Source organism: Onychostoma macrolepis, chromosome 20, assembly GCF_012432095.1.
Source record: "Onychostoma macrolepis isolate SWU-2019 chromosome 20, ASM1243209v1, whole genome shotgun sequence".
Lineage (NCBI taxonomy): Eukaryota > Metazoa > Chordata > Actinopteri > Cypriniformes > Cyprinidae > Onychostoma > Onychostoma macrolepis.
The window spans coordinates 21,403,035-21,425,379 of record NC_081174.1 but is presented as its reverse complement, the minus strand read 5'-3'; the positions used below and the strand labels follow the sequence as shown (position 1 = coordinate 21,425,379).

The window sequence follows — 22,345 nt, the reverse complement described above, 5'->3', positions numbered from 1 at the left end:
CTATGTCTGTTAGGCTATAAAAGTTTGGTCATCTGCTGTTTTAATTGCCTCGCTATTGATTTATGTCAACACTTTCATTGACTCATGGTACAACTCAAGATGAGAATGCAGATTTTTGTGTGGTGGAGTGTATAATAGATTCTCACATATTATTTGAGAATTTTAAGAGTGTGTGGAACAGTGGAACCTTTCAGATGGAGTTTATCAGACATACAATCATTAGATTGGTTAATTTAGTTCTCTGACTGCAGAGACCCATAACTCTTATTGGCCTAATTGTCACTATAACAGTGTGCTGAAGTGCTTTTTGGGAAGTGTAGAAGGGAAAATGGTTGTAACACTGATATACTGTGGTTTCAGTTGTACAACATATGCTTACTTAATAAAACCTTGAGAGTTATGCAGTAAGAACACTGTAAAAAAAAAAAAAAAAAAAGTTGAGGAAACTTAAAAGTTTAAGGCAAGCAGCTTCAGAAGATTTTTGAGTTCTCTCAACTTTTTGTTGTATAAACTTAAAACAAGTTGAGAAAACTCAAAAATCTGCTAAAGCTGGTTGCCTTAAACGTTTTAAGTTTGCCCAACTTTTTATTTTTTTTTTTTTTCAGTGCTGTAAAAAATCAAAAGTTGAGAGAACTTAAATGTTTAAGGCAACCAGCTTTAGCAGATTTTTGAGTTTTCTCAACTTGTTTTAAGTTTATACAACAAAAAGTTGAGAGAACTCAAAACCTCCTACAATAATAGGTTGAGAAAACTCAAAAATCTGCTGAAGCTGGTTGCCTTAAACTTTTTCCAAATCTGACTTTGAACCAATTCTGTAGAATGGCCCATATACGTATTGGAACATTAATATTACTACTATGGTATGTTTTGAATGATTTTAAGTGATCATGAAAGATGGGACTAAAGTAGATCAGTGCTGAGAATATGTGAATCTGCTGAAGTATTCAGATGTTTTTCTAACATATAGCTTAAAATGTAACTAAAAACACATCCTCTTGTATAGGACATAATAATGCCTTAACCCTTTGCAAAGGTATGTTGTCTCAAAACATGTTGGTTTTGGCTAATGTGATATTGAAATGCAATATAAGGACAAAAAAAATAAAATAATAAAATTGTTCATATATTTAAAGCCTGATTTATTATTCCATCACCATCTTAAGATGTTATATTAAGTGTAAACAATGCATACCAAATGCGTTGTAATAAAACATACACTTTTAACATAAGAATTCATGGTTATACAAATAAATACTAAATGACTACTTAGTGAGTCTTCATGTACAAACTGCTGATTACCTTGTCAATAAATCCCAAGATAATCCCAAAAAAGGGGCAAAAAGGTTCAAATACACTATAGTAAGACAGAGCAGGACATTTACATCTTAAACCGCCATTCCTGTTCCATGAGTTTATATCATCTACCAACTTCACAGTGCAGCAGGTATAGTGGAGTCAATTTTATGAAATCAGTGTCATGATCTACCATTGTACTGTGTGAAAAAGGTGCATAATGTCATCCTGATATCGAAGTGTTGGTTTGAGGATTAACTACTTTTCTTTTCCCTTTCACTCAGATACTAATGGACAATAGTGGTTAAGGGTAAAGGGAAATGACACAGCTCAAAATAAAAACTCTCTTTGCATCTAAGCAATAACTTAAAATAAACACCCGTTCAACTGACTAAAGCAGGATAGCGGTGACATTGCCATGGTTTCATGTTTTGTTTTGTACCTCAGGTACAGGTGTTTTGTGCTCTTTTGTTGAGGCACTCCCTCAGTTCATAAAACATAAATCAGGACTCATATGATGTTGTTTTAGCAGTTGCCAAAAACATAAACAAGCACACCAAAAGCCCAAAGGTGCTTTTGGTCACATCCTTGGGATTGATTTGATTATTATCAAAGGATAATTTTATATTGAATAGGACAGTTCAACCAAAAATAAAACTTCTGTTGTCATTTGCTCACCCACATGTTGTTCCAAACCTGACTTTTGTAGAGCATCAAAGAATATGTTTAGAAAAGTGTTTGTTTGTCTATACAATGCAGATCAATGTTTTTTGGACCCCAATGGCCTTCAAAATATTTTTTTATGCTCCGCAGAAGAATTAGAAAAAGTACTACATAAGGGTGAGTAAATGATAACAAAAATGTCTTTTTGGGTGAACTAACGACAAGTAAATCTCGCTGCACTTTAAATAGACATTATGTATCTTAATAGAAGTTAACACAGAAATTTCTAGAAAAACTAATTCACTTGCACAACCTAATGTCAACAATTAGACTGTAAATGGTAATTTCATTGTCACTCACCACTTCTCTTTTTATTATTAAAAGGCTACATGAGAATGTTCTGGGAACCAAACCAGATCATCTGGTTTCACAGTTTGTGGAGTTGGTTTTCAGTTGAAAAAAAAGTGTTTCCATGATAAGATGTGTGACATCTGTAAACTTCCTGTGGCTAGAATGCCATCATACTCTGCATACTTATTGGCATGCTTGTCCTTTGGACACCCTCTTCAGGTGTTTTTTGTTTTGTACTTGACTGAGAGAAAGAGAGGCAGAGCAGCGAGATGGAGTCTCCTTCCTATACAAGATACTGTCCTTTATCCCTTCTTTGATGACCTAGATAATAATGGTGATAAAGGATTTAAAAACTTGACTTGCATAAACAAGCCTAAACATGAAGCAAAAGAAACATTGAGAATTCAGAAACTGATTCAAACAAACCCACACAAAAATTATATCAGCTACACCTAACTGTAATACATTACAAACATTATTCTTTAAAATATTGTTTCCCATTGAAACTGTGAGAACAAAGTAGTACCATCAATCTAAATTAAGTGGAATGTTAATATAAAAAACAAAACAAATCAGAACGTATCTGAGCTGGACTGACCGCTATGTTGTTAAGCGTGTTGAATTCCATAAGATCATGTAGCTGGGTGAAGGCTTGATTGGAATATTGAAAATTGAAGGTTGAGTAGGGTGTCTCTGGGTCATCAAAGATGTCAAAGTCTGCAAATTCTCTCTCTTTGTCCGTCTGACGTGGAACACCTTTAAAATACACCACACTTTTGTATAAAACATCTCATTATTAAAACATCCAAATCAACTTTTCAAAGCATAAGATTCATACTGTATTGAATCATGCCCACTTCATGCATTACAAACAGGAATGTAAATCAGCCAGCTCATTAAAGAGTCAAACACAATCCTCACTACACAAACAAATGTAAAAAAAAAAAAAAAAAAAACCACAGGACAAATTCCCTGAATTTGTCGGAATTGACTATAAATCTGCATATGCAAAGCTGACTATTTCATTAAAAAAAAAAAAAAAAAGATCCCCAAGTACACAGACGCAAACACAAACACAAACACAAACAAAGAACACACACCTGGAGCTTTGAACGTCCTGAATTCAATATTGACCATGACAAAATGGATAATAGTAGGGCAGTTCTTTTCTCCTTGTTTGGGCTTAAATACATAACACTCCTTCATCCCCTCCCGATCAAACACCTTTGGGTCGATCTTGGGAAATGGAAGTTTGTTCATTCGTGCCCATTTCTCAGCTAGCAGAAGTTCCTACAAAGGAACAATCATTTACAAAACCTATGTCTGTGCATACATATCATACACATTGTCTGTGCATGTACAAGGTTCTTTATGCTACATTGATATACAGATAATTGCTTGTTTTTTTCTTTCTTTGTTTATTAAAAATTGATGACACTAAATTAACATGTTGAATTGATTAGCCTGAGTACTAACCTTAAATGGAGGACTAGAGTCACTCGGTCGGGCAGAAAAGTCGAAGGAGATAATGAGGTCAACACCTCTCTGAGGTCTTAGAATCAGTGGATAAGGCAGGTTAAAGGTCAAGCCACTGTCCACCACGTGAATTTTCTTGCTCTTTACGTCTAACGGCTCATAGATACGGTCAAACTCAAATGGGTCTGAAAGCATCCAAAATTAGACAAGAACAAGATATAAGGCAACACTTTCAGTAAACTTAAATGACCATAACAAACACAAACTCTTACCTGTGACTGCATCAACCTCATCCTCCATGGGACTGGCGGTCTCAGTGAAAGTGGAAAATGGCACATCATTGTTGAGGTTTAAGCCCAACATGAAGTTGTGTACTTTTCCTGCTCTGCCTTCTCTTGTTTTAAAAAGAACTGAGTCACTGAAGAGAGAGCTAGCCATGCGCTGCATCCAGCTGGCCTTATATTCGTCCTCTGCAGGTGTAAGACAAAACCAAAATCATTATATTTAAGGATTTGCACTGATATTTTAATGGGTCGCTGTGGGATCCAGAAAAATAGAAAGCTCACTGAAATTTTTTACAATACAATTCATACATGCATACATAAAATGATTTAATACATATAAATTTGACATTTATTATTGTAATATTTTATACATAAACTATTTTTTATTTTTCCTTGGTAGAAATCTGGTTTTATACATGCAAATATGTACCTGCCTTTATATTTTTGGAAAAAGTTCCTCATTTTGGGGGTTCATGGCATTAAAATGTTTGAAAATGTTTGTGCCAAGCTACTTACTGTGTAGTGTAGATGTTGTAAAATCTCACCTTTATGCGAGTCTTCATCATTATCTAGACTATCTTCTCCAACAATGTGTTCCGGTTTGATCTGTTCTGTGGAATAAATTTGCAAACAAGCATCAAAACGACACTGTAAACCAGCTCTGACAGATGTCTGCCTGAGAATATCACAATCTCTCAGATCATCCCAGTATGGGTGTGTGTACCAGGATGTTTGCATGTAATGTGGGCTTCACAACTGTTGCTTTATTTAAGCACAAGTTCATTAGTAACCGCACAATGGTTTAGCTGTCTGATAACATCACAGTTTCATACCATCTTACTGTCAGACATGCAAACACACAAGGCACCATCATTCTGCAACATATTCTTCCTCTACTGCTACTCTGTCACAACATGAACATTATTAACACATGACCATGCATATAACACACAAGGAAAGGAGAATATGTAGAACTTTGTGAATGAAGGACATTTACATTCTATACAAATCTATAGAAATTTGTGTGGCATGCAGATGAAAACAGATGTGTTTTCATTAAAAAGTGTAGAAAGGCAATGTAAAACTGTTCTTGGATCCGTAAAAAAGCTGGTGATCGTACCTAGTTCTTCCTCCATGGTACTGCCGTTGGGCACATCATTGAATCCCAAAATTCTGTTGAACAGGATGGAGAAGGCACTGCCCCACACACCTGTCCAACATTTACAAACACACTGTATCCCACATACTAAAACATGGTTTTATTATTTGACCATATTTCACCCCAAAATCAAAAGTAAACATATACATACATTTGAATGTATAAAAATATAAATTAAAATACTACTGATTTGTGTAGGTTACTTACAATTGTGCATTACAAATGTACTTGACTATTTAATTTAACCTAATGGTCCTAAGAATAGGATTTAGGTTGTTTTCTTTTCAAAACAATTTCTTGTTCATATTAGGATGAGATATGATCTAGCCTTTATTTTAAAATCGATTTAATGTTCATCTTTATTCTTCAAGGTTATAAAATTGTAAAAATACTTTTTGCTAAAGGTTATATAGAGTCAAAAACAGTAGAAAACAAATACCATTGCAGATCTTCACGTCAGTGTTGTAAAAATAAACTTTAAATCTGCTGTGAAACTTTATCTAGGCAGTACGCCTTTCAAAGAATGTTTCTTTATGGTCACAGTCATAAATTGAGTGTGCGCGATTGAATTACAACACTAATTTTTCTTGCATTACAATACAGTAAGGATGAGATTATTGTAAATGACTGAACCAACACCCTTAAATCAGGTGATATTTGACTCTGACAGTGAAGATTCCAACTATATGGTGTCACTATTTCCATAAGAACACTGACAATTTCAGTTTCTTCTCATGATTCTCCACTTACTACTAAGAGAAATCCAGAAAACAAAGAAGACTCCGTACCCATGAGGAAGTGAAGAGGGTTCTCTTCATGCTTCTTGACCACATTACCCCTGAAGAACTTGCTTCCAAAAAGGTCAGGGGTCATGAAGGTTCCATATTTAGCCATTCCGATCTCATACGGACTGAACTCCACCCAATCTGTCAGTTAAAACACGCCAATCAAAACACAACCACAATAGAAATGTATTCACAACCAAAAGAAATCTGCAAAACATGCCCATGACAACAAATAAACCGTAACAATTACAAAAATAACAGGAGGCCTAATTACATAGAGGTGAAATATAATTTTGGACAACAGACAACACTAGGTTCCAAGACACATAATGACAAATAGCATATTTCAAATAGTTTCTGCCAATGTGCGAAAGCAGTGTTTCAGAATTCAGCTTCCCGAGAATGTTGATAATGCATGTCACTTTTGACAAAGGCAGATGCATGAATCAACTAAACGAAATGCTCAAAAGTCAAAACACAAAAGCCATTTTGTGTGAGTGGGCCTGAAGAAAATTGACTGACGCTTTTTCAGACAAAAATTACTAGTCAAAGTCTGAGGTATTGTCAGTTACCACAGTTTTAGTCTATTGTGGATGTAGGAGTGGTTCGGATGTCTTTCTGTCTCCTAGGATTATTTTAGTACCTAAATGACACGTGACGTGAGGGTGATTCCCTTAAATGTCTCAGTGTCTGAACCCAGCAGGCAACAGACATCTATGTAACGTCAGGTTGACATGACGTCGGACAGACGTTGCATTTTGGTTGAAAATGAAAATCGGGTTGACGTCAATTTGATGTTGACTTAACGTTGGATTTTGGTTGCACAACCTAAAAACATCAAAATCTCAACGTCAGCTGACGTCGGTATTGAACATCAATTTAACATTGACATTAGACGTTGAATTTACATTGAATTTTGGTCATCCGACGTCGTGACCAAAATTTTACCAAATATCAACGTCTTATGACGTTGTGCGCCTGTTTTGTGCCTGCTGGGAATAGTTGCTTTCATTCAGCTGCATGTATTCCAGCTGCACTGATGCATGTACACCTGTGACAGGTGTGACGTCTGAAAAAACTGCTAATAATAAAAAGGTCTATTTATGTTCTATTAAAACAGTCATATGCATTAAAATCTGCTCACTTGTGATGTAAATCTGCTCTTAGGTAAGATTAATTTATTTACTTAAGGTCTATAGAAAATGTTTCCATTCTTTACTTCTCAAACCAGAAAGAACTGCCAACAGCTCACGAGGCATGACCTGTTCAGTCAATTCCAACACAATTAGGAGAGTGTTTATGGCCTATATTCAATTACAGACTGACAGACAAACCTTTAAACAACTAAACGTGTGGCACTTCAGGGATTTGGAAGAACAATACAAGTATTCTTTGAACTAAAAAAAGAAATTTTACATGTTCACATTCTTACACTAATCTGCTGACGCAATTGGGTTCTCCCCAGGCAGTTCAACAAGTCAGACTACTATAAATGACATCCCCCTTCATTCATTCAGTAAGCACACTGACAACAATGTAGCTGATAATGGTTTTTGTATATTTTCCAAGGTATAATATTACCCTACACAATTAGTTGGCACAATGAAAATGGATTTTTGATGTCAAAGAAAATAATAACCTACTCTTGAAATTGTAATTGCAGACATTTCAACACAAATATGCACGCACAGATACTAAATAAGAAATTCTAAAATACATGTTAAAATTGTTATATTAAGAAAGACCCATTTTTTAATTGATCAATAGTGTTTAAAAAAACTAGAGGTCGACCGATTCATCGGTTTTGCCGTTTAATCGGCACCGATAGTTGATTGCCCCTACTATCGGTTATCGGCAAAAATCCATGCCGATAGTTTTCCGGTTCTCAACCGTTGCTGGAGTGACTGAGAAGGGTCTGCTGGAAATCACTGACAGCATGTGTTGTTTATTTTGACACGTGACACTGTGCGTTGCACAGAGCGGGAAACTCCAGACTCGACATTTAAATACAGCCGACAGAAAAGCCTGCCGCGGAACAGAGCGCCATTCACATAGTTTTCTATTAAATTACATTATATTTGTCCCAAATCATTGTGAATGTACATAATGACTTCACCCTATGCTATAAATTATGTATTGTGCATTTTTCAGCGAAACGTTTGTCTTTCTGTGGCTCTAATAAAGTCTGTATGCTTCATATAGAGAGCTGTAATGCAGATCGCGCGTTCTCTTTCCGCTTGCTCTGGGTTTTTTTTAAACACCGAACTTCAAACTCATTTATGCCACATTGTTCATTCTCGAAGCAAACTTATGTCCGTTTGGTGATTAAATAAATTGTTTTAGACCGCCACTTGATTTAAACGCAAAGCATCAGGTGTGCGTGTGTGTAATACCTCTGAGTTCTCCTTGCTGCTGTCGCCTCTGGCTTGCTCAGTTGGGGACACTTAATTTCTAGCGATTATCGCCGATTTGATTGCACAGATAATATTTAAACTAAACTGAGCTAGACAATGACATCTCTGAATTCAATAATGAAATGCCTTTAACTGAAAATTGAGTGTTTAATCTTATCATTATACATTACTGACACTCTATCCTCTAATTTGATGCTGTTAAGTGCTTTGACACAATCTGTATTGTTAAAAGCGCTATATAAATAAAGGTGACTTGACTTGACTTGACTCCTAGACGCAGCGCTGCGCTTTTGCCCGGTGTGTGACTAACTTTTTTTTTTTTTTTTTTGGATTAGATAATTATCAAGTGTTAAAAAATAGAAGCAAATAAAGATGGCCATCTTTAAATACCTACACAAGGCCATGGCATTAAAATTACATGCATATGGATATTGTATGTGTATTCACACACTTTAAGCATGACTGTTGAAATTAAATGGTAACACTTAACAATAAGAGTCCAGTCGTAGCATAATGAAAACTGTAGATATTGTTCCTTGTTAGAGTGTGTTCATTTCAGCATTCACTATTAGCTACTAATAGGCTACATTTTTAAATTTTACATTTTCTTTAACATTAGCAAACTATGAAATAACTTTAATGATCAATATAGTAAATAATATTAATATTTTTAGTCATTTACAAAGTATGGTTCAGTACTGTTGCTGCTTTTTAAAAAAAAATAGTAAAGCACTAGCTCTCTTTCAGTATCCATTTTGAAAACTATCGGTTGATTAATCGGTATCGGCCAGTGTGGTCCAACCTAGCTATCGGTATCGGTAAAATCCACTATCGGTCGACCTCTAAAAAAAACCCACAGAAAAGTAAACCTCTTTTCACCTGCAAACTTAAGCTCAGAGACATCTGGTTTTACATGCAGGCAGGTGAACAAGGGTAGAGGAGCCTGTGCTTCATTTATCTTTTCCTGCAACTCACTCAACTTGGTGTCCATCCTCTATTGAGAAAGCAGAAGGAGAAATGGAGTCTTTGTATTGCCAGATGAGCATTGCGTATTTCTGAATAAGTGAAATGCAAGAACAAAGAAACCCCTTCAAAACATCAGATACTTACAGAGGGAATGAGCGTCTCGCCTATCAACATCCCGAAGATATCTGTAAAGGTAACAGGCTGCCCTGTGGCCTTCTTGCTCCAGAGGGCATGTACGTAGTTAGTGATGTGTTTGGGAAGGAGTAGTCGGAGAGGGTTACTGCTCACACGATTCTTCAGCTCCTGGTTAATCTGCGCTGGACCCTTAGTGGGGAACTCTGGGTGGGAGTACAAAGCGGACATGTACCTGTGAGACAAACAACAGCAAATGAGCATTTATTTGAGTACGAAGTGAAAAGACGAATATGCAAAGATAAAAAAAGCTTAGTTAAATGTCCTCATACCAAGTGGATCCAGATAGGCCAGCGATATATGTGACACAGTCCAGAACTCCAGACTCATACAAAGCCTTCATAACCCCTGAAAACCCAACCATTGCCCTGAAACCTCCCCCTGAGCCCAGCACAGCAATCACTGGAACCTGCATGCAAGTAAACACAAATATTAGTAACAAAGTAGAATGCTACCAAAATACTAACAATGGGGTAGTGAGCTAAAAAATTCAGTAAAAAAAAATTGTCTTCAACTTGGATATCAGTACTTTATGCTATATTCACATCATTGCAGAGTTACTGAAAATACAAAACTTGTCTAAAGTTAATTCAAAAGTAATCAAAATGTTTTAATGTGGAGTTAAATTACTCCACTTCTGCATGACCTTGGGAAGCATTTAAAGTCAGTTATAGATATGATTATGAAGGATTTATCCATGGATTCTTTTCCTTTTTTCACTTTTTGACATTTATAATTAAAATAAGTCATAATATGACTTTTCCAGTGAAACAACAGACTCCCCTCTGGTGACATATACTGGACATCATTTAAACAGCGCCCTTTTCTTGCAATCGGCTGCAATCTCTGAGGGACTGAACCAAGACTAGGGATGGGCATTTTTGGCAATTTCTTATTTCGATCATCTGTAGGTTTAAAAAAAAACGATTAATCGAGTAATCGGACGCGGGGCATGGCCGTAATGGCCGTTATGAAAATGAATGTTAAAAATAAAAATGACTTCTTTTTTTTTAATGACTATTTACTAAAGATTTCACATCCTATAAAGTTCTCATTAAAATGCTATGTTCATGAAATTCCAGTGAACTTTAAGTTACGCGCTATAGTGTGTGACAGAGAGAGAGAGAGAGAGAGTGTGTGTGTGTGTGTGTGTGTGTGTGTGCTCCCGCCGTGATGCGCTTTAAACAGCGCGCTGAAACACGGGCAAGGACAGGATTTACTATAGATTTCACATTCTATAAAGTTCTCATTATAATACTTATGTCATTAATGTTTATGTCAGATTTGTGCTATATTTTCATCTACATTATCAAGTGATTCCTAAAATTGCCTGAATGTTTTCGAATCCATACGAAGTAAAAACATTACTGTTGCATTATTATAGGATCGGTATTTTTAAAAAAAAGAAACATCTAAAAGCAATATGTCCGTCTCAAATAACTCAGTCAATATCGGGCATTGCATTTGAGCATGAAAATAAATACTGGTAATATGCAGTGCATTCAGCTGCATGTAAATATATGTTAACATCCCAACACAATCCTATTAGATTAATCAGAGGTGTATGTAACTAACCCAGACATCACTATGTGACTTCAAAGCCAAGCTTCTCTCTCTTCTCATGTCTATACTTTGAACCCCATTCTGTTGCAAGCTAAACAATCAGAGCCCAGGGTGCCGCCCAAAATGCTGCTATAACCAATCAGAATTTTTTTTCCCCCCACGATCATCGTTTTCATGATCGATCATCGCTGTCACGGCCAAGTAATCGAGTACGTGATCGCTGATGCACATCCCTAACCAAGACCCCACACTACATTTTTCTTTTTGATAATCTGTTTCAGGTCACGTGCGTCACAGCATAGAAGAAAGGACTGACCACTAATTCTGTTACACTGTGTCTTTAAGAACATAAAAAGCATACCAAGTAACACTGGTAATGCTTTCATAAAATCATATTTATGCTAACAAGGTGTGACTCCCCCCATCCCAACCCAACCAGCAGGATAAAGACCAGACTGAAATTCCTTCTAAACCCTTTTTGACCTTTGTTCACAGAACATATTCTCACATCCAAAGAATGGCACAGAAACTGCCTTTTCCATATGCACCTAAAATCATTTTAAAAGACTTAAGAGTAACTAATGATTTCTATGCATAACTCCATATGTATGTAACCCACACATTTGACTATCATGTCCTAATCACTCATTGTGTGTGTCTTTTTAATAACTATTGAATAGTTCAAGGGTTCATATTCATGTTTGGTATATATGAGTTTGAAAATTCACGCTTTAAACTTTTCTATTAATCAATTCTTTGTCAAATGTATCATATTCTGGTTATAGAAATCATGTCCAAACTTATACTCTCCAAGAGCGGGAAAGTTTGGACCATGTGACTGACCAGATAACATGTTGATTTATGGATTGGGAGGAGAAACGGAGCAACACCCCGAGCTAAGATAATATCTCATTGGTCAAGACACCATTTTGGGATGTGTCCAAAAGCCCGGTTAAAAACTCAGGACCATGCTCAGGTCAGGACTCAGGACCATCAAACCATGCTTTTTAGTCTAGCCTCTCTTCTAGCATTTTGTCATCAATTTCGGTGTTCTTTGAGCGCCATTCCAGCGTGCTTCGGCCTGCACGCCAGCTGCTACTTAACCACGATGAGAAGAAAAACCACCTAGTCTCGTTACATCCCTTTATTATTTTACTTTAGTTTATTTTCTTTCCGTTGAGTTTCGTGTTCTAAGTTTGCCGCAAAGTCCAGCTCCAACTGCACCCACTTCAAACTTCAACTAGCAACTGACTCCGAAACCATTCGTCAGCCAACGCCCAACCATTGGCTTCCCAAGACTTCACTACGAACGACCACTGGACTGTCAGCCAATCAGCAACCTCAGGAAACCCCCTTTCCTGCAAGAACTATGACAAAAGGGAATCCCTTAACACAAAGGCAACGTGAGTAACCTCCAGATTCTTGCTGAGCTGGGGCATTTAATATAAATTTTAGCCTCATTGAGAAACTCAATGCGAGGGTTAAATAAGTGATTGATGGTTTTTCAGATCCATGCAATTGCACATATTGCTATAAACTTGGGATTTCACATTTTCATTCTCTTAAACGCATCCTTTACTCACTTTCTCTCTTTCTGCAACTTGTGTGAATATGTGAATGCGTGTGTTAGATTAGTTTACATGTCTTAGGTTTATCCAATAAAGTCTTATTTATATTGAAAAGAGAAGTATCTTGTGTTTTGTGCTTACAAGTTAATGTCTTAAACTGCCGATCTTGTGACTGTGCTATTTAATAGTGTTTTAATAATAATTAATAATAATTTTTATTTATATAGCGCCTTTCTAGCACTCAAGGTCGCTTTACAAATCAGGCTTAAGGAACAGAGACAATAGACATCAATACACAAAAAAAAAAAAACAACCCTGAGTAATATACAGAAACCACTTACAAGATTAGATTACAAACAGAAAGAATGATGAGAAACATCCATAACAGGGTACAGTTCACAGTCAATGACGTGAAGAGTAATAGTCAGAAAAAAAATGTTTTTTTAAGAGGTTTTAAAGGAGAGAAGGGAGGATGCCTGACGGATGGTTTGGGAAGAGCATTCCACAATCTGGGAGCAACAACACTGAAGGCCCTAGCTCCCATTGTCACCAGACGAAATTTAGGGGTGACTAACAATCCCTCACTAGAAGATCTTAATGAACGGGCAGGAACATATGGCAGAAGTAGATCAGATAAATAAGGAGGAGCAATGTTATGGTGGGCTTTATAAGTGAGAATTAGTATTTTGAAGTTTATACGCAAGGAAACCGGGAGCCAATGAAGATGATAAAGGATAGGGGCAATGTGATCGTTCTTTCTAGTGTGAGTAATCAAGCGAGCAGCAGAGTTTTGAACATACTGTAGTCGTTTGATATTATTAGCTGAGATGCCACAAAAAAGTGAATTACAATAATCTAATTGGGATGTAACAAAGGCATGTATAACAGTTTCAACATCTTGCTGACTGAGAGAGGATCGAATACGAGATATTACGTAGATGGAAAAAGCTGTCTTAACCACTTTACCAATATGATCGTTGAATGAAAGAGTAGAATCAATGAGAACACCAAGATTGCAAACTTTAGTGGAGGGCATAATCAGATCACCATCCAGATCCAGCAGTTGACTAGAATGCTTTGACACAACAGCTTTAGAGCCAATCAGAATTAGCTCAGTTTTATTAGAGTTAAATCTAAGGTAACTTGCCTCTAGCCAAAGCTTGAGTTCCTTGATGCAATTTGTTAATGAAGGCGGAGGAAACACTGAAGTGGAAGGTGTACTAAAATAAATCTGAATGTCATCTGCGTAGCAGTGGAAGTTAAACCCATATTGCTTAATTATTTGTCCAATAGGTAGCATATAAATGGTGAAGAGGAGAGGGCCCAAAACAGAACCCTGAGGTACACCAGAGCTGATGAATTTGGTAGATGATCTGTGATTCTGGTATATAACAAATTGTTGCCTCCCAGTCAAATAGGAGGAAAACCAATCAAGGGCTGTGCCAGTAATTCCAATTTCTGAAAGTCGTGAAAGGAGTATCTCATGAGAAACAGTGTCAAAAGCTGAGCTGAGGTCTAATAGAAGGAGAGTGCTAAGAGCACCAGAATCAGAAGCTAAAAGAAGATCATTGATAACCTTAACCAGGGCTGTTTCCGTACTGTGCAATGGGCGAAAACCAGACTGGAAGGGCTCATAGAGGTTGTGTTCAGTTAAGTAGGTCTGTAACTGGGAGGCAACAACTTTTTCTAATATCTTAGAGAGAAAGGATAAGTTAGAAATAGGCCTATAGCTACTTAGGGAAGATGGTTCGAGACCATGCTTTTTAAGAACTGGAGTGACAGCAGCAATCTTAAGCTATAATCTTTTCACTATATTTTGGATTTTAATATCCAGTGCAGAGTTGATGTTGTTCAGTGAATCGCTGGCCGACTCAGTGATCAGCCGCAAAACAGTGATTTTGTTCAAATTCCCTATAAAATCATAAATGATTCCATTTGAGCTAAATTGACCGGTTTCCCTTATACTAAGAATATGATTACCTGAGGATAGCTATGTGCCAGCTCGGTGATTGCTCCCCTGCTTAGGGTTTTTAAGTAGCAGTCTCCTTGAACTTTTGCCTAGACTGTGCTATCTCCCTGACTGATTGTTTTGCTAGATAAGACCCTTATTCCTCGGCTAGGATTGTGTAGAGCCCTTTTTGAAGCTGCATTGAAACAATTTGGACCTTCAACCCGTTGGCTCCTATTGAAGTGCACTATATGGAGAAAAATCCTGTACTGTTTTCCTCAACATCTTGGATGATTTAGGGGTGAGTAAATTATCACAAAATTTTTATTCTGGAACTGAACTAATCCTTTAAATGCACAAAAGTAGTTTAACTTTTGTCATTTCCCGCCTATGGTTCATTTATTTATTTATTGATTATGAAATCATCCTGTAATACACAAGCCCTATGAGACAGGTCTCAACTAACATTTCCTCTTTAGATATGTCCATTTATAGATTATGTCATAGATTAAGTCCATTTTCACATTGAGCCAATACTACATCTGCAGCAAACACACTCTGTACTATTTTTCATGAAACCACACCCCTCTTGCTCGCAAGAACAGTGGCTGTGACAAAAGAACATCACAGTAAACTAGAATCAGTCTAATTCCAAATACAACCTGAATTCCGGTTTGTTGAATGTTGGGACGTTTTTTAAATTTGAATGAAATGAAAACTAAAAGACTCAAATCACGAGCCAATATTTATTCACAATAGAACATAAATGTTTAAACTGAGAAATTTTACACTTTTATCCACTAAATGAGCTCATTTCAAATTTGATGCCTGCTATAGGTCTCAAAGTTGGCATGGGGCAACAAAGGGCTGAGCAAGACATTTTTTAAAAGATTCAGCTGGGAGAACATCTAGCAACTAATTAAGTTAATTGACATCAGGTCTGTAACATGATTAGCTATAAAAGGGATGTCTTAGAGAGCCAGCATCTCTGATGGTATGGGGGTGCATAAGTGCATTCGGTATGGACAGCATGCATGTTTTGGAAGGCACTATGACTGCTGAAAGGTATATAAAGGTTTTACAGCAACATCTGCTCCCCTCCAGTCCAAACAACGTCTATTTCAGGGAAGGCCTTGCAGTGTTTCCCACAGACTTGGACTCTATTTGTGGCGGCATAAATGCAAATTCATTCTCTGCCAGCAGGAGGCGCTTTTAGAGCGCGGAGAAATAGCGCTTTCCCCGGTAAAGTGTTTCCCCGCACTGTTTATGTGCCCCTGGCGCCTCGCGTTTTCACCGCCTGCTGAGCCTTGCGTTTTTGCAGGAACGCCTGAAGTCGAAAAAAAAAAAAAGTCTGAGCGGAAAAGCGCCCTACGTCATCGCGTTTTTTTCCATTGTCCAATCGAATGAAAGGAGAGGCGGGCCTTCCGTTGTGGTAACGAAAGTTTATCCGTTGCTTAGAAAGTCCGGAGACTACAATGATGCAGGAGAAACTTTTGGTGTCTGTCGCGGCTCACCCGGAGCTGTATTTAAGGTTTTTGCTAATGTGTCAGTTTTAGAGCGCTCGTGCTATAATCCTTTGATTAGACTGACAGGAGAGTTGATTCGGTGGTTGCCTAGCAACATAAAAAAAATGCAGCGCACTGCTCTTTTATTAAAAGTCACCAAAAAAAGGCAGTGGGGTGCGCCTCGCGTTTTCAGAACTGGGGCCTAACGCTGTACACAAAGCAGCGCTCCGCTCACAAACACTGCTTTTTCAAACATTACATGCAAGATGAAATGAAAAAGACATCCAAAATTTTCTGAAGACAGTCGGTTTCCTTCAGAAACATAGTGATATCAAAACACCCGCACCGTGTTTCGATTTTGAAACATGCAGTTCTCATTTATTCTACCAAGTCAAAGCTTTCTGAAAAAAAATATGTGGTGGTCAGTTTTGATATGGTGGCGGGGCGCCACAAATAAATCAATGTATGGGAAACACTGCCTTGTGTATTTTAGAAGGACAATGCAAAACCACATACTGCAGCTATTACAACAGCATGGCTTCGTAGTAGAAGAGTCCGGGGGTGCTGAATTGGCCTGACTGCAGTCCAGATCTTTCACCTATAGAGAACATTTGGCGCGTCACTAAAAAATACATCAAAGATGACCACGAACTCTTCAGCAGCTGGAAACCTATATCAGGCAAGAATGGGACCAAATTCCAACACCAAAACTCTGCCCAGACGTCTTCAAACCGTTTTTTAAAAAAAAAAAGAGGAGATACTACATGTAAACATGCCCCCGTCCCAACTATTTTGAGACCTATAGCAGGCATCAAATATGAAAAGAGCTCATTTTGTGCATAAAATTGTCAAATTTCTGTTTAAAAATTTGTTATCTATGTTCTATTGTGAATAAAAAATTGGCTCATGCGATTTGAAATTCTTTGTTTTCATTTTATTCAAATTTAAAAAAAAAAAAATGTCCCAACATTTCCAGAATTTGGGTTGTATGAGCCTTCATGACCAGTGGAGGAAGCAGTCAATGAATGAGTGGTACCTCATGAGGAGAGGAAGGGAGGGAGGAAGGTTCCTCCATGTGCAACAATTTCTTGATGCCCAGCATGACTCTGTCGTGCCGGTGTTGTCTATATAGCTTTTCTTTAGGGCACAGATCCAGATTGAATCTCAGATCTATTGCTGAGCTGAGAACAGTGAAAAAGAGAAGAAAAAAAAAAGATCAGATTTGTGGTGCTTCAACTATAAAAGTTATATATTATTGTTCACAACTCACAGAAGCCAGTTTTGTTCATTGTGATTATACATACCACTCCTCCAAGGAAAGCTCCAAGTATACTTTGGTCATCTGTGAAACGACAATAACAGACATTACCACAATCCAGATTGAAGACAGAAGAAGGCAGGGAGAGAAGAAAAAAAGAAACAAATGTGACAACAGCAGAAGAGGAGAGTTCTTACATTGACAATATAATAATCTATATATAAGCTATTGTACTACAAAAGTAAATGACAGGATTGATTTTCCTTTTAAAAACTTTCTTAAAAAGAAAGTGCTTCTCAAATAGATAAAACTTACTTTTCCTATAAGAAATGACACCAGTACTGTTTGTCCAACTTCAAGTTTAGAGATGTCATATGAAGCCATACCCAACATTTCGTCCACAACATAGTTAGCATCCATTAATGTCAGCTGGAAAGAAGAGACAGAAACCATATCATTGATGTGCGTACGTACGTACACTACTAAGAACAGTGCTTTCCAAAAACCTGATCAACAAAAGAATTGAAGAAAGGCTCAAATTACTACATTGAGTAAATAGCAAGGCCTTATTAAAGCAACATGATAGGTCAATGTACTGCAATCAGGAAGTGTGTAATTTATTCAGTGTTAAAAAACATTCTCCTATCCCAATTAAATAAGCAGAGACATTTTGAGGTTTATAACATTGGTCTGTTTTTTTTGGGGCGGTAACCTGACATACCATGAGTTTAAAGCTACAGTAAACTACATATTTTCAACAATAGTAAACAAAGGCAAACCTGTTTGGAAACCCATCTGGTGCAACTAGTGGGCCAGAAATAACGTACTTTTGCACCTTTTATAATCATTTCTGCTTCTCTGTTGTGTAGTGAATAGCAAATTACATTATTATAGTGACTGTAATGTTGAAGAAGAGCTAACTAAGTTTGGATTAGGAACAGAAATTAATTTTGTTTCTCTTTACCTTAAGCACGTCGTTTTGGTTGGGGTCGAGGATGAATTCAAATGTCTCATTCCACTCTGGATTGATGTTGTTGTCTATATGTCGTGTTTTCTTTCTGCTCTCTGGGGAAGTGGGGATGAACAACTCCACATATGGGTCAGGGGTATCCACTGCAAGCATGTTTAGTTAGTTTGTTATATGCAATCATGATTTATTCTGTAAAATACCCAAATCAAGTCTCATTCCTTAGAGTTTAGTAGCTTAAAACTGATGAAGGCAATGCATTATGCTGTGTGAAGTACAATGCCTGTTCTGGAAGTACCTAAACTTCATATTTAAAAATTATAGAAAATAAGTACTCACACAGGTCTCCAAGAGGTCCCTTGGTGACATTTTCAGCTCGCAACACTTTCACTATGAGTTTGTGTGAGATTTGCTGTTCAACCTAAAAAATACACAGAACACTCAGCTTACCACCATTACTGCTGCCAGTGCATCCCCTTCTACTAAAATTAAACTACTAATAATAATCTTTATCATCATTGATAAGTGTATACAGAAAAATATTTCATGGACTTAATAATTACAGTTTTTACCTTTTAAAATTTGAATGTATTTCTATCTTTGTCACATGTTCAGTGTGTTTTGGGGTGTTTTCAGTTTGTTTTCTGTTCTACTTGTCTTGACCTAGTTTTCTTGTGTTCCCTGATTAGTTCATTCGTTTCCACCTGTGTCTGATTAATTATCTCTTTGGTCTCTGTTCATTTAAGCCCTGTGTTCTCCTGAGTTTCTTTGTCCTGTATTATCTTTAGTTGATGTGTTTGTGGTTGTGAGTTCTTCTGAGTTTAAGTTTGAATTAAAGACTGTTTATTTTGGATTTCTCCTGAGTCATGCGCAATCTTTACATCTAACTCTAAATTTAGGGGGAAACAGAAGTGCCAATAAAAGAGACAAAGACATATTTTTTACACCAATATATTGTCACTTTGAGGTGGTTAGCCAGAAGCATAAAATATTTCCCTTAAACTTGATATTTAAGAGAATTTATGTGAAGCCTGACTTCATAAAACAAAGTTTGATGTATAGCTAGTAGCATATAGTTTCTCTGTTTACATAATGTGTCCACATAATTTTGCTCTTTACTTGTAAACCAACATTGGCCAATCTAGAGCAAAAAAAACCTGTCCAAAAAAGGCTATGAATGTTATATCAGGGCATCCCCACTGATGCACATCAGCATTCGTGTAAACTTAACAAAAAAACAAGAAGTTCTTGGAAAACCAAAATAGTGGTTTTCTTAAACCATCTGTGCTGACAAACTGCCTTATGTTTTGGCTTACCACCTTGAAAGCCACACTCTACTGTTTTAGGCTTTACTGCTATTTTTATGCATAAATCTGAGATTTTTTTCTACTTACAAAGATGTGATGATCTGTGAAAGACATGGTGCCTTCACCATTAAATTAGACAAAACTGGCCAGTTATCCAGAATTCCTCAAAGAACTTTGCTCCCAGAGAAGGTGTCTATGCCACTGGATATCTAAATGCACTGAAAAAAAATATATAAATAAATAAAAATAAAATGAATAGAGCTATTTTTCAATGACAGGGATACTTTACTGTGAAATTACTAGTGCTGTCAAATGATTAATTGTGATTAATCGCATCCAAAATAAAAGTTTTTTACATTTTTACATAGTTTACATATTATATGTGTGTATACTGTGTATATTTATCATGTGTATATATAAATACAAACACATGCCAGTATATATTACGTATATATTAAATATATTTATATATAATATAAGAGTATGAATAAATAAATGCAAATATTTTCAAAATATATACTGTATGTGTGTGTATTTATATATACATAAATATACACAGTACATATACATATATAATGTAAACAAAACTTTATTTGGGATGTGATTAATCGCGATTAATCATTTGACAGCACTAGAAATTACCAAAACTCTGTTATATATCTTGTTTTTAATAATCAATTTGTTTTATTTTGAGTTCTTTGTTTTTAGAGAATTGTTTTAGAGATTTGTTTCTTTGCTTAAATTAGAGAATTATTTTACATCAAATGAACAATGAAAATGCATTTTTAATTATGTGAATAGGGACAAAACTAAAATGAAATTACATGGAAAGAGAGGTTTGGGGTTATACACTCACACAAAGAAGATGCAACACACAAAGACTAAAGAACACTCACACATACATGACATAATTATTCTAATACAATTAACACTATATTTACTAAAGACATGGTTAGGATTGTAAAGAATGATTACAAATTCTAAATAGCAACAAAAATGTTTAAATTTAATCTGCCTTACCTTACACTAAGAACCAAATGAGCAGGGCATTGATGCAAGTGTGTGTGCGTGTTGTGTATGAGTAAGGAAGGAATAGTGATAGGCTTTACAGATGGACTGAAACGAAGACAAAATAAGCATATTAAAAACGGGAAGTGTGCAGTGAATCAACTGATGAAACTGTTAAAAGTCTGACTTCCACAGTCTGAGCTGCATTCTGACACGCACTGAGCACAAAGTAACATGTAGCTACACTGGTTAACTGCAATGACTACGACAACAGTTAGGCTATATAAAAATCACTGTAAGCATGTGTTTATAAGTCAGCATTAAAATTGCATGTATTATCGAGTTAATATTGTGCAATCCGGAAGCTAAAATTGCGTAACGGAGAATGTCAGGTTCTCTGATTAGCTAAACCAGCCCATCCATACAAACATAGGCACAAAAGCACGAATACACAGCAGTCGTTGACCTGACTGGACCTTGAGTGATGCACTGACGCTTTTGATACTCATCAGTGCGTGTAATTTTCACACTGAGCCAGAGCGCGTTCTCTTCACTGCAGAATGGACATGGTCACGTAGACACGACAAAAACACATTAAGACAAACCAAATCAATAAGATAGTTCCTCGAAACTCTCATTAACGGTCAATATATGATACATATACATACATACTGATCTATTTTATTGAAGTAGGATGTTATTAATAAACGTTTTTGTGAAATGAAACTCTGCCACCAAATCCGTTTTTTTTAATTACTAAAACTACAACGCGCTACACTCCGATCTCGCACATGATCTACATTCAGATTTAGCTAAGAAGCGGTTTATTCGATTGCAGGGCAATTCTCAACACTGAAGATCTGAGACAGATCGATCATCTGTCAACAGTGCCGTTATATGGCCTATGTATCACAACACTACTGCAGGCTGCAGCTGTCCTGTAGTTTAACTCCAAAGTCCTAGATGAACGGAGATGTGCTTTTGACATTTATACAGCGTATTCTGAAACTAATGGAAACTTTTTAAAACATGTAGTTGCCCTTAAACTGTTACAGAGCTGACGTTTTCCCCGAGCTTCACAATGCTATTTTCACGTGACGTGAGATGTATGAACGAAAATCGTACCTGCAGTAAACAACTAACAGACTGAGTAATTAACCTTTCATCTCACCCTGGGCTGGAGTGCACACCAAGCCAGAAATCTAGGGGGGGAAAAAATCCGTCGTCTTCTATGCAGAGAGTGCGCTTCTATCAGCGGAAAAAAAGGAGGTACTACAACAAGCTTCCTATGATGATAAAGTCTCATCTTCGTCTAGCAGTATCGTCCCTTGTCCTGCTCTGTGTGCATTGCTTTTCATATTGCTGGCAGATTACACTTTACTTGACTGTACAGTACTTTAAATGTGTTATATGGGCTATAAAAAGCACTTTTATAAAGCACTATAAAGCATTATTATACAGATTGAAAAAGCTACAAAGCCAAATGTCTTTTTTTCTATATGTTTCAAATGTTTTCTTTATGATTGACAATCTCCCGAGGTAACAGTCAGCAGAGATGAAGAGGAAAACAGGTTTGTCTTGCTAGCGGACCTATACTGTGCGGTTGAGTCATTCATTTCTGCCACAAGGTGGCAGTTT

At 36.7% G+C, this 22,345-nt stretch overlaps 1 protein-coding gene across 5 annotated transcripts; it reads right to left on the bottom strand.

Annotated features, from left to right (window-relative positions):
* Positions 1-779: 779 nt before the first annotated feature.
* Positions 780-22,028, bottom strand: pla2g4ab (phospholipase A2, group IVAb (cytosolic, calcium-dependent)). Of its 5 annotated transcripts, none has more exons than XM_058756162.1 (19): positions 21,879-21,940; positions 20,720-20,815; positions 19,787-19,917; positions 18,732-18,813; positions 18,390-18,538; positions 17,741-17,854; positions 17,472-17,509; positions 17,204-17,348; positions 9,856-9,992; positions 9,536-9,758; positions 9,305-9,419; positions 6,015-6,152; positions 5,188-5,277; positions 4,613-4,678; positions 4,056-4,253; positions 3,784-3,968; positions 3,408-3,597; positions 2,906-3,063; positions 781-2,628 (listed from the first exon to the last, which is right to left on the bottom strand). In XM_058756162.1, the coding sequence occupies exons 3-19, from the start codon at positions 19,811-19,813 to the stop codon at positions 2,491-2,493; spliced, it is 2,193 nt and encodes a 730-aa protein (XP_058612145.1). In that variant the 5' UTR covers positions 19,814-19,917; positions 20,720-20,815; positions 21,879-21,940; the 3' UTR covers positions 781-2,490. The 5 variants fall into 5 exon arrangements, with proteins under 5 accessions (XP_058612144.1, XP_058612145.1, XP_058612147.1 ...); XM_058756164.1 differs by lacking the exon at positions 21,879-21,940 and adding an exon at positions 21,159-21,375; XM_058756163.1 differs by lacking the exon at positions 20,720-20,815 and having other exon boundaries at positions 21,879-22,011.
* Between the last annotated feature and the right edge of the window lie 317 nt (positions 22,029-22,345).